The sequence below is a fragment of the Strigops habroptila genome, chromosome 3 (assembly GCF_004027225.2).
Source record: "Strigops habroptila isolate Jane chromosome 3, bStrHab1.2.pri, whole genome shotgun sequence".
Classification (NCBI taxonomy): domain Eukaryota; kingdom Metazoa; phylum Chordata; class Aves; order Psittaciformes; family Psittacidae; genus Strigops; species Strigops habroptila.
In genome coordinates, this window is record NC_044279.2 from 13,457,267 (window position 1) to 13,470,068 (window position 12,802).

Genomic DNA, 12,802 nt, shown 5'->3' on the forward strand with positions numbered 1-12,802 from the left:
AAGAACAAAACCAAACCCAGTACTAGATCTACGGAGCAACAATAAAAAATAAATCTGTGATTACAACCCATACACCTATATCTGGTCAGAAAGATTTAGTTTTATTTTAGTTATAATTGATTTAAATTAGCAGAATTCCCCATATGTCTTTCCTGCTCTATTCTTTTTGTCTGCAAGCATCTAAGTTATACAAAAGAGTAACCTCCTACAGGCTAACCACTTGCTAAAAGTCGTTTTTTCACTAGTTTTCATCCTGTGACCTCAAATTCAGCTGCTTATCGCCTGGAAAGAGGAACAAGCATCTCCATCCCTCACCCAGAACAGTACAGAGTAAACAAATGGGAGCTGTTGGATGCTGAGAAAGAACCGAGTCTTACAACAGAAAATGCACAATTAAGACCGTATGAATGTACACACTTCCAGCACACTGGCAATTTACTTCCTTCCATTACAGCTGGTATTTCTTGAATACATAATGCACATGTCTTTCCCTATCTCTTTTGACTGATTTGTTCTTTACCTGCAGAGCACAGCTGCGCTGTTTAATGCACTTCTCATACTGCGTGCAGCTTTCTGCTGCCTTCTTTTTCTTTGCCATACAAGCACATTGTGCTCCATTCAAACCTGCAGTATTTGCCTTTCCCAATCTCTCATCCCTTGTTAGTACCTTGTTGAAGTAGAGTGAGGAGCCAGATGAGATGACTCCACAGCCTTCCTCAGGCTTGACGACCTCTCCCCCAATAATTTCCTGCCACTCTGTCTTCAGGCTTTCTGGGTTCTCAAAATCAGACATGACGGTCGAAGGAAGGGGATTTTCAGGCTGACATTCAGTACCCTGAAACCCAGAGTCACACCTGGAAGAAAGTGTAAACATAAAAAGCTTTTAAAGACTTTATTTGACACTGACAATTACTTAAGGATCCTAGAAATGATCTAGAGCAACTGGATAAAAAAGCTTTATCTTATTTCTAAAAAATCTCAGAAGGTGTCCAGAAGGTTTGACATTGGCAAGCAGCAGTCTGTGCCTTAAGTGTTGCACCCAGGCTGCCAAGCAGTGCTGAGCTGGTCCCTGGTGTCCTTCTGACCCAGTGAAACAGCTCCAGCACTGAGCTGATCCCTGGGGTCCTTGTGCAAAGTGCCTGAGGGGGCACCAGGACACCTGCAGCAGTGAAGCCCTATGTCACGAAAGCTCTTCCAATGCCTGGATCTGGCAAGTTTATGGGTTCTTGGACAGAGAGGTGTCGCGCAACCAGCTGTTAATGTTGTGGGAATGGTCCAACCCCCTATAGTGCTTTTATTTTTTAATGTTGAATCTAAAAATAAGAACAACGGCCCTCCCTCCCCCCTGACTAGCCGAAACCAAAGTATGCAAAACAGTAAGATACCTGAAGTATCAGGAGACCATTGTTAAGAGGAACTGCCAAAGGTTTTATACCTGCAAACACCATGGTCGCACCAGCCATGTCCGCTGCACATGTTGGGACACTGCTGTCCAATGTAGATGTTGTCTAAGGCCCATTCATCTTGGGCTGTGTAGTAGCACTGACTCCAGCGGAAACGTGTGGCGCTGGACCTTAAAACCAATAACAATGCTTTAATTTGTGATTCTGTACAGAGCTGTAGGAAAAAAAGATAAAACTCAGCTATAAAAAATAAAGTTGATATCACAATCACAGCCCAGCCGCAAAAAACTGGTACAACCAAAGACAGATTTTAGTAGATGAACTTTCTAGATGATGTCACTGGCTGCACAGGGCTATTTAATGAACTTTCCAGTCATTAATGATATTTCTGAGGAAGGCTGCAGAGGTGTTACAGGCACTTTGTGCATTATTTTAAGACAAACCTGTCAATGAATGTTATTGGATTTTTATTGAGTGTGAGGGTCACAGGTTGCAAAACTAGAAAGATGGATTTAGGACATGACTGTGATTTTTATATCTTTGGTCACAGTCAACAGGCTATAATTGTGTAAAAAGGTTTCTTCTGATACTATTAAAGTTCTTGGGTGTTTCTCCCCTTTGTATACTGCTATTTCAACAATAGTTGACTGGATTTGATTGGTTATAGAAATTTCTTTTTGTCAGGATGATTCTAAACTAGATTTTGCTCATGTACCACTGGTGACATTGCAATCAGAAGTTTTTGACAAAGATCTTCTTACATAGCACCTATTTCTCTTCCACATTGCAAAGAGCTTGCTTTTGGCCAACTACTCAAACAAAATCTGTAACACCCCGGGTTTGTTGTGGGGAATCAGTGGATTAAATTACTTGCCTGTATATAACTAAGTTCTGGGTATTTGTAATATTATACAAGTGGAAAACCTTGCTGTAATTTCTCCTTTCTAGTTAAGTAGTTCTTCAACAGCTTTTTTTTTCTTTTTCTTTATTATAGTGGAGGAAGGTAACATTACCTATTAACTCTGCATGCTGTAAAAATGCTTACATAATTTGCAGTATCAAGTAGATATTGCAAATATCTTGATGTTGGCCCTCTAGGAGGTTGTCCAATGTGACAATGACATTTTCCATGCTGCTAGCCAAACCCAGCCTGACATCCACCACCCTCAAAAACAAAGGCTGGAGAAGAAACTGCATCATGAGAAGAATAATTTTTGTTGCCACAGAGCCTTTCCAAGTTGCCTTGCACATCCAACAGGTTACAGGTCTTGATAGTGGCAGCTCCCAGCTGGTGGGCGCAGGGACTCTCCACTCCATGCTCATGCCAGAATGAGATTAAGAAAAATATATTGCATGTGAAGTGAAACAAAGATGTGCAATCATTCATTGTGACAAAGCAAAAGGGGCTGGGAAAAAAAAGGTGTGGTGGGGTAATGTGGGCACTGAAGCTGTGGAGGGGATGGACAGGGAAAACAAGGCTGACTGTGGAGAGTTAAAAATCAGACTTTAAACTGGGACAGGCCTGTGCCTGGCCAAGGGCTGGCCAGGAAGGCTGAGAATGAGAAGCAGGAGGTTCCTACAAGAAGTAGGAGCTTCTTTCCTAGCTTGATTCTCAGCCATATAGCTGTGTTATAATGGCACACATATAATGCTGGTACCCTAATTTAAGGTAGAAAGCTCCTTGCCCCACGCCCAAAATTTATGTAGACTAAGACCTATTAAAATGAATTTTGTAAAGGTGGCTGAGTCGCCTGCTTGCTTGTATGGAAGTGAAAAATTGGATAGAGGCCCATGTGGCTAGAATGGACAGTACAGCAGAGCACTTAGCCAAGTAGTCACATACTAGAAGCATACAAAGATCAGTTTAGCATGTGATTGGAGAAAATTTTAAAATAGCAATTTTGAATTCCCTTAAAAAACAAGTGAAGCTGCCCAAGGGCTTGATTTTTAGTTGAAATCACCCTTTTCATCTGTTTTAAGTATCTGCTTGATATTGCAAATAGTGTAAGCATTTTTACAGCATGCAGAGCTAATACGCCGGGCCAGATCTGCTGATTAAATACTTCCTCAGGATATAATGTATTGATGGGTTACATTACAAGAGCTATGAATTATCCATTAAAAGTGCACAATGCCACTAATCTGCACACAAAGGACTTCTTAAGCTTTTATAGGAACAATGGACAGTCAATATTCACCACCATTATTTACTGTTTTTTTCTGGAATGCTCTGAAGCCAGCACATCACCTCAGTGGTGGTGATCATGTTTGCTACAGAGCATCAATGGCATCATAGAGAGCCCTGACAGAGGTTGTACGCTCTGAAAGAGCAGTAATGACTGGTGTCAGCTCTCTTGTGTGCTGAGGAAAATAACAATACTAAACCAAAGAAAGGTACTAGAGCAGGTAAACCTCCCCCTGCATGACCACCCAGCGCAATAAAATTGGGGGGAGGGAGGGATTTACATGGTCATATACATATATGATCATATATATATGTATCATATATATATATGATACAGGGGCAATTTCACCACCCTGTGGAAGTCTTGTGGTGTCTAACCAGTGGTGGTGCCCTCTGAACAGTTCACAGTGCTGCTAGCTCCAACATCAATGGCATTTCTCAGCCACTCACCGGCTCCTGCCAGGTGTGAATGTCCCTGCAGGGAGGCTGTGTGGGTGAACTACGGCCCGTTTTGGGGCACTAGGCTCACACTTGCCCTACAAAACAGTGAGGAGAGCCCACCCATGGGTGTAATAAAGTACACCTCTGTGCCCAGGGGACCGCCACACCTGAAACCCCACTGAGAAGACCCCTGTGCAGCACCACTGTGCAGATGTTCCCAGCTTAGCTCCGCTCATTAGTTAGAAGCTCCCCCAGAGGAATACAGCTACGGCAGGAGATTTGTTTCCCTCATTTAAGGGGAGGGGAGGAAGGGAGGAGTTGCCTTGCTGCCTGGAGATGAACATGCGGCTGAAACAGAGGTGCATACATCAGCTGGGTGGTTGGGGGGGGTCTCCTGGGAGCCACATCCTGGAGGGCTGTGGCCCTCTAGGTCATTTTTAACTGCAGGCAAAGAGAACTGTTCCCCAGGGACAACTTCCCCACTGTGGGAATCCCGTGGCGTCCAAACTACAGAGGGGCAAGGGGCTGCCCTCACCTTCCCACCCAGCCAAGTTGTGAAGGCGTCATCACATGGCTGTGGGCAACAAAAGGTCTCATGGATTCAGATTCCTCTTTGGGCAAGGGATGCCACATGTTAGGCTGAATTCACAATTGCTAAAGCAATGCTGCTGAAAAGCTGCTCCTGCTCACTGTTTTTGAAAGCTTTCCAAGGCCACTCTGCACCTCAAGGTAACAACAGTGTAAGAGGATTATGCTGCTAAAAATGGTAATCGACAATTTTGAAAAGCCATGTTAATTAAGAAAAGAGAATAAGGATCTGAGTGTCAGCTGCATTCTCAGTGATAAAATACGGGTTTTCTGGACAGTCACCATTTGGACACCGCAGCAGTATTGAGGAGTTGTGAAAGCATTTTATTACAAAAATAAACCTCCCCAGCTCCTCTCTTTTTTTTTTTTAATGCTACTGGAAGGCAATCTGGCTTTCTGATGACATTATATCTAAGTCAGGTTGATGTCAAATAAAAGTCACTGCTGTTGTGTGACATTTTACATAAGCGCAAGGAAATCATATCCCAGATGTGTTGCGAGTGAAATTATGTTCTTTCTGTTGCGAAATTTTTCAGATATGTGAGTTAAAATAAAATCATTGTCTTCTCTCTTGATATTAAGAAACCTAACAATATGATGCAAATTTGTAGCTGATAAAATTATATTTGCTACCTTCTGAGTTACCATAATTACATTTACCCAATTATCTTGAAACTCTCATTCAGTCATTAGGTGCTGATTTGTTTATGAAGTCAGCAACTGACAGCTGCTTGTATCTCATTAAGCCCTGTTCATATGTAAATGCCTCCCATAAAACTGAAATTAATTTTCATCACTGTTAGAAATGTTCAGTTCGAGTACAATACAATTTCAGTGAGCAGGTGCATACATTCCAGTTCTTCAGTACAAGTCTCACTGTTGCAGCAGATTTCCTAACATCCGAAATCTTGCATAACACAGGGACCTTGTAAACCCACGCTTGCCAGATGCAGAACATCTACAGATGTGCAGAAATACCATCACACTCAGAAAGTTTTACAAGAGAAAGAGGTGCTGTTATGAACAATTTTCCGGTTGCATGAGCACAGCACTGCAGCCTGATGCTGTGCCCTCAAGGTGTAAACCCTCAACAAAGAGCTGTGTATGCAGGGATGAAAACTCCAGCAATCACAGCAGGGCTGTGCAGGGGTGTGAGGGCATGTCGAGACTACCGAGGGCCAGAGTAAGGCCAAGGCTAATGAGATCTCAAGCCCCAGTCCTGAGTCCTTGTTTAGGTGGTTTGTTTCTCTGAGCAGATAGCACAGGGCAGGCTGCGGGGCTGAGCCAGAAGGGGTCCACAGAGCCCCCTTCCCCTCATCCCAGTTTTGGGAAGGCAGAAGACCTGGTTCTCCCCACTGCACTGTTCTTCCTGGCCATTACTAAGTTTTTTCCCATGGGTGGTTGTTGCAGAGGAGCCGGGGTAGGGAAGGAAGAGGAGCCTTCCGGAGCATATTCACTACCAGCCCCCTGGGATGATGCCCTTTGTGTGGGCCAGGCTAGCAGAGGAGATCTGCACATCAAAGGTTCATCAGTAACCGCCAGGTTTGTAAAGGCAGGAACTTGCCCTCTGTTAGTAAACATGCTTTAAAAATACAAAATAATCCCTTCCCAATCTCAACCCAAAGAGTGACTGAGCTCTCAGTCTGCTCCTTGCCAGTGGAAAGGAGGGAAAATACAGGGAAAATGGCTGAGATGTGTCTGGTGTGCTCGGCTGCTTTGGTGGGGAACATGCAGCCATCCTTCCTCTTCACCCCAACAGTCATTCTGAAAATGTGTTTTATGAAGGGCAAAGTAATGTTCAGTGGTAATTTGTACCTTAATTACAAACAACTCTGCTAACAGACGGGGATCCCTTCAGATGTAAGATAGAGTGTGAAATATTTATGATTTGTGCACAGTACAAAACAGGAAGCCAGCTATTATTTCATCAGAGTTCCTCCCCGCAGTCTCCTAAATTAAAATGGAATTATTTGCTTCTGTCACCTCACACACTGAGGAAACTTATTAGGTCCTAAAGAAAAAAAGCCCACAATGTTGGTATTATAATCAACTATACAGTATGTAATAGTAACTTTGAGTACAGTATATATCTTAGAAATAAATTCAAAAATAACAGTCTATTTGAGAGTATAACCTGCAAAATTGTAGACACTTTTTAAATTCCTAAATGCCTATGTGAGCCACAGATATTACAGCTGGTGGCACATAATGGCGTATAAAATTTAGTACATTATAATCTAACTACAAAGCAGTTATTCATAGACTTACTTGTTCTATTTGGTATTATCTGACCTGATACACTTTAAGGATTCAATATTTGCCCCTGATGTTTTGCCTGGAAATAGGAAATTCTGAATATTGGCAGTAAAAATGGCCAGTGTTTTGAAAGAAGGTATTATCGTGAGTTGGTTGATAGAAGTAGGTTGTGTTGAGGCAGTGGAGAGTGCAATAAAATGATGAAGGACAGGGAAATACAATGATAACTTAATCTCAGCAAGCTCTCATTGCAATTGCTGTGATGGATTCAGGTCAAACATAAGCAAAGTGTAACTCTAATTGGAATAATTTAAGGAATTCAGGAAGCCCTGAAGATTATTGAGATTTATGTCAACTTCTTATTTGTATGTTATAATAAAGCTTTAAAAATAAATAATGGAATATATCATACAGTTAAATACATAAAAATGTTAGGGCAGGCAAAACAAGTTTGATTACAATAAGATGAATAGGGTTGGGCTTTCTGATTATTTCTGTTGCTCTTTTTTTGCAGAAGAGAATGTTATTTTTGAAGACATGCTATAAAAAGAAACAAAAGGTAAAAAATTCCCAGAAATGAATCATTAGTTATTGTTTATACAAGGCTTTGGTCTGAAGATGTAAACAATAAGGAATGTGCAAAATAAAGCCTTCCTTTACTGGGGCACTTACAGACAAGTGCCACTATTTTTGAAAAGGTCTGAACTTTACTAGAAGAGTCACAGTATGTATTAAAAACAATCTTAAACAATAGTTTCTGGTGACTTCACCAATATTTCACTCTCTAATTATGTGAGGAATGTATTTTATGTTACATACTTGCAAGCAGGTCAGCCCTGGTACCCTGGCATCCTACCCACCAGTTTGAGTATGATTTACAGAGGTCTTGATCTTTGTCACAGCAATTTAAAAGTAGATGAATTATCTGCATCTCCTCCAGTAAAAATTAAAAAGAAGACAGAAATGCTCACCAAGTCTTCTGTGGTAAAAGGACGGTGATTCTCCTCCACTGAGTAAATTCGCTGGAGTGGTAAATACTTGCCGATGTAAACTCCTGACAGCTCGGCATACTGGGAAGACATTCCTTGAAGTAAAACATTTTAAAATCAGATTTAATATTGAGGAAAAATTGGGAACAGAAGTAAGGGTTAAACACTCATAGAAGCAGGAGTGTGCCAGGGTCCAGATGTTGGAGTGAAAGACACAGAAGCAGAAAAATCCTGGCATGATGCAGAGAAATTTCTTAGAAAAGTAAGAATAGTACAATTAATGATAAGCCATATGATGCATTTAAAGAATTCAGCATTAGTAACTAGGAATGTGCTGTTTTCCTCCATGAGGATGTCTAGCTCATTATTTTACTATTCTCACCCCAGCACCAAGAGACGACTGTGAAGTAAGTCTACAAAACTTATGGAATAAGTCTATGAAAGTGCCCTCCAGGCTACTGTACCAGTCATTTTAGAGACCTACTTAGAAACTCTTGCCTGGGGATGCTGGCTTCCCCAACTCCCTCCACCTGCAGTGCGAAGCAGCAGTAGCAACAGAGCCACACAAGAGCACCCAACCATGGTCTAAACAATTTGTCTCCAGAGGCCCTTACCATGATCTGCAGCTGTATTACCTTTGACACCTGCAGCAAGTGGTGTAAATTCCCCTTTCCTGCTTCTATGATTCTTTCTGCATTTAATTCAGATTCCTAGAGAGGTCTGTTCCCCCAATTTTCTTTTTTCTTGTCAGAAAATCTAATCATTATCACATCTTTTTTTATATTGAATATAGTTAAGTCTATTATCCCCACCTCTTACTGTTTTCTAGAACTGCCCTTCCCATGTTACTCCATTTTTCCTCAATATTCCATTCATCTATTTATACATTGCCAGAACAGCACCCAAAATTTTTGTGCTATGGTTTTGATGAGGTATTAATAAAGTGTTACTACCAACCTGTGTGTTCTTTTTCTAGCTACCCATTCAGAGAATCCCTTCTGCCACTACTGCCACAGCACAGTTCCTCCTGACTGTCCCCACCTCTCTGAGAGATATTGCATTATTTTTCAGAGATATGTATTGCTCAAATATCTTAGAGTATTATATGAAGATCTGATAGCTTATTCTGTTGTTTTTTGTTTGGTTGTGGTGATTTTTAATAGATTTTCTGAAGGCTTAGTACCCTTTCCAGCAATTTTCAAACATTTTTCATTGATTCATCTGCCCTAAAAGATCTTACAAACCAGGATCTGATCAGTGCTCATGAAGCAAACAAAACTTTCAAACAAAACTTTCAAAAGCTTTAATTAATTAGTTTTGTGTATTTGTGAGATTATGTCCTTGAAATATACTACAAATAGCCATCTCTATTAGTCTTTTATCACAGCAACATGGGTGGTGTGAGAAAAATGGTTTGGCTGCAAGTTCTTCTCTCTGAACTCAGCTCCACTGAGAGAGGAAGGGAACACTAAAATCTGAAGGCAACTGATCTTCCATTGATGGCAAAGACAAACCCCAAACATCCACCACTAGGAACTATTCTTGGGCACCATGATGATGCCTGCTAGGCATAAAAGACATAAACATCACTTGAAATACAATATTTATAGATTTCCTCAGGATTCTGTTTAAGGTACGAAAGCATTACTTGGATTTAGAAAGTTTTACAATTCAGTTTTTGCCATTTCTCTACCCTGCCCATCAAAAGTAAATGTGGCAAAACACAGCATGGCAAAAGGTAACAGGATAATGCTTTCATCGCTCATAGAAGATGTGGGACTGGATGTTCAAATCCCTCTGTGAGCCTAGAGAGCAGGCAGTGAAAAGGCATCAGGACAAGTTCCCTGAACCTGCTTGGAGGCAGCTGAAAGACCTTGCTTAGTTCACTCTGAGGCTAGGGGAAGTCCAGTTTGTCATGTAAGAGGGAAACCAAAAGTGCAAATTATGGCCAAATGCAGTATTCACATTTGTGCTGAGACAGGGCTGAGCCACACAGGGAAATAGCAGCCAGCACTGCGATTTGCACTTCTAGCAGAGACTGGGAAACAGACAGTCATTACAGCCTTGGACTGTGTTTGAACCAGGGGTGGGAGATGAAACATTCTACATTAAATCCCCCAAAGGACTGCGCTTTCCATTTACGAAACGGCTGCACACAAGGGCAGAAAGAATTTCTATCCATTTAAATGCCAGGGAACAGTAGATGCATTTTGCTTTGAAAAACAAAGCAATAGCACAACAAAGATCTTGGCCATTACTCTGCAGCTCTGTCTAACCATGGCCCAGTTATTTTCTCAACCTCGGTTCATTCCTGTCACAATTTTGTGTTTCAGGCTCTCAGACACCTTTCTTCCAAATATCGTGAAGAACAGTTTGAATATTTATATTAGTAATTTTGATGATTCCAACTGAGAATTTCTTTAGAAAAAAGGGAACGAGGAAAACATCTTCTTTTGTTCAATGTCACAAGTATATTTCAGATGATCTTTGTATAAACAGAGTTTGTGGAAGACAAAGGTTTTCACTGCTGGTCTCACCTCCTGAACAAGATGCCATGTGAGGCCATGGTTGGTGGAGTAGTCCAGTTTCACCTGGTTGTCCATATGAGGAGTAAACGCTTGGTCGCAGCCCATCACCAAGTTGAACTGTATCATATACGAAGCTCCGATCTGCATAGATTGGGTCTCCACGTAGCGCATGCTAGAAGCTAACTTCGAATCTCCTGTAAAACTGAAATATGTAAGGAAAGAATCAGGATCCATCCCGAAACTAAATCAGAAGGGAACATTATGAATGATTCTGTGTTAAATACAGCGATGCTTCTTTCTTTGTTCTGAGGATTGGCACATGATATGAGACCATGCACAGAAGCCTTTTTCTGTTGGAACTTCTGCACATTACCAGGAAGATCCTGTTGTACCCCAGAGTGTGAAACACTGAATTATTCTGTTAGTTCTTACTATATGTTCTCTGTATTAAGGATCAATTTAGGATCAAGCAAAGGATAACATACAGAAAAAACAACATAAAGAAAGTTCATTCCCCAGGAGTGTCCATTGCCTAAGGTCATGGCATAGTAACAGCTGTAATTTCATTCAAACAGCGGACAGTACAGATACACTACATTTAGTTTTAAATATTCTTATTACATAGACTTTTAATTCCATTGATTTTCAAGTGATTCTATATGCAATGCATTCACTGACTTTTGACTGTGTTTCAGAATTAATATCACCTATCCTCAGCTGCTTTTCTGCAGGATGTGCTAATATAAGAGTTACATTATCCAGTGGATTGGAGAAGATCATTTTGTCAGTAGCAATGCTTGGAACACACCAAGCCTCATACATGACACAAGGTACCCAGTTATCCAATACATGGTAACATGTAGTTTGAAATTATAAGGTTATTTCAATTTAAGCGCAGGTTTTTCTTCTATGCAACATTCAAAAGTTAAAAAAATACAAACAAAACCAAAAACAGATGCAAGAGACATATAAGGAGGAAACAATAACAACTTAATGTTGAATCCTGTGCACTAGCTTTCAAAATAGACTGTTTTTAAGAAAGTTCATGTAGAATGAGAATTGCCTCCTTCTCCTTCATTTGTGCTGTTTAGTTAGTGTTTTCAAAAGTACTGTAGTCCTTTCAGCTTCAACATTTCCTAAGACGATTCTTAAATTTGAACAGTTTAGGATAGGTATTGCATATTTTTAAAGAAAATCACTGCAAACCATCATGCAAAGATAAAAAGCTACATCCAGTACTGTGCTGATGAAGAGAATAATGGTCAAGTAAGTTAACATTTCATCATCTTAAGTAAGAAATCCTAATCTTTCAATAACGTGCAATAAAACTTTAACTTCTACCCCTGTAAAATTCAAGGTCATGATGAAGTCAGTGCAAGGACTAGGAATACAAGTCAGTGTTACTTAACACTCTTTTAGGTTAATTCACTGACTCACACTGTTTTCTATAGTGTCCTTTCCAGAGAGAGCAATTAAGCCTTAAATGTTAGCATCCTACCTTAAAGCTTTAGAAGAAATTACTCAAAACTGATATTAGTTTTGCCACCATTGAATTGCTGTTACTTGGCACAAGTTAAAATCCAGGCTCCTTTTTACTCTTTGACTTTGCTGTCTGTAACTTCATTTCCTAAAGGATGATCCAATGCATGACACTATATCAAACTACCACATCTACGTTGATCAGTACCACGAACCCATGGTGGATGGACATTCCCTTCACTGCTGGGGCACTGTCATGGGCAACTGGATCAGAAGGCAGTTAGTTGCCTTGGAAAACTGTATCTCAGCTATTTGCTCTTTCAGTCAGTGTTGTCAGTGCTTTTCTTCTCAATGGGAAGAATAATTTTGAGTAGAGAATATAATGTGCACTCGTTGGCAGTCCAGCTGGCAACCTATGGTTTGTGGCTTCATTGTTAGAAGTGAATGTATCTCAGAATAATTTGTTTGGATAATGCCTGCATTTATTTTTCTTCCAAACTTTATCTAGTACTTTTCAAAATGACAAAACCCTGCAAATTTAAACATTAAAGCTGACTTGGTCTGACATAGTTTTAATTTCTACAATGCAGCTTGAAATTTCATGGCTGATGTGGGAAATCAAAGTTTTACAGAAGCCCTCTTGGGAAATCTGTGCCAGTACAACCAGGCTTTTCAGGTATCAGTCAGCCATGTGCAGTGTCATCAGCTGAAAGTTATATGCAGCTATGCTTTGGAAAATGATTTGGCATTGCACATGGGCACAACACATCACAGTTACCTAAAGCTCATCTGAAAATAATAGAGGAGTTGAAACCAGTTTGATGAAGCATCCACCCAGATGTCTTCCCCAAAGTGATGGAAGACAAGTGAAGGAAAGGTATTCAGCACAGGTGCAAAGAATTAAATGCTTCATCTTATCTTTGTCTCCACAAA

The 12,802-nt window shown here is 40.6% G+C and overlaps 1 protein-coding gene across 2 annotated transcripts in view; it reads right to left on the reverse strand.

The window, feature by feature from the left end:
* RELN (reelin) overlaps positions 1-12,802 on the reverse strand; it is a 287,656-nt gene that overhangs the window by 77,435 nt on the left and 197,419 nt on the right. For both annotated transcript variants that reach the window (XM_030480802.1, XM_030480801.1), the window contains exons 21-24: positions 10,400-10,592; positions 7,845-7,957; positions 1,436-1,573; positions 668-854 (exon numbers count right to left, since the gene is read on the reverse strand). In XM_030480802.1, the coding sequence (XP_030336662.1) occupies positions 668-854; positions 1,436-1,573; positions 7,845-7,957; positions 10,400-10,592 (631 nt within the window). The remainder of the gene's footprint in view (positions 1-667; positions 855-1,435; positions 1,574-7,844; positions 7,958-10,399; positions 10,593-12,802) is intronic.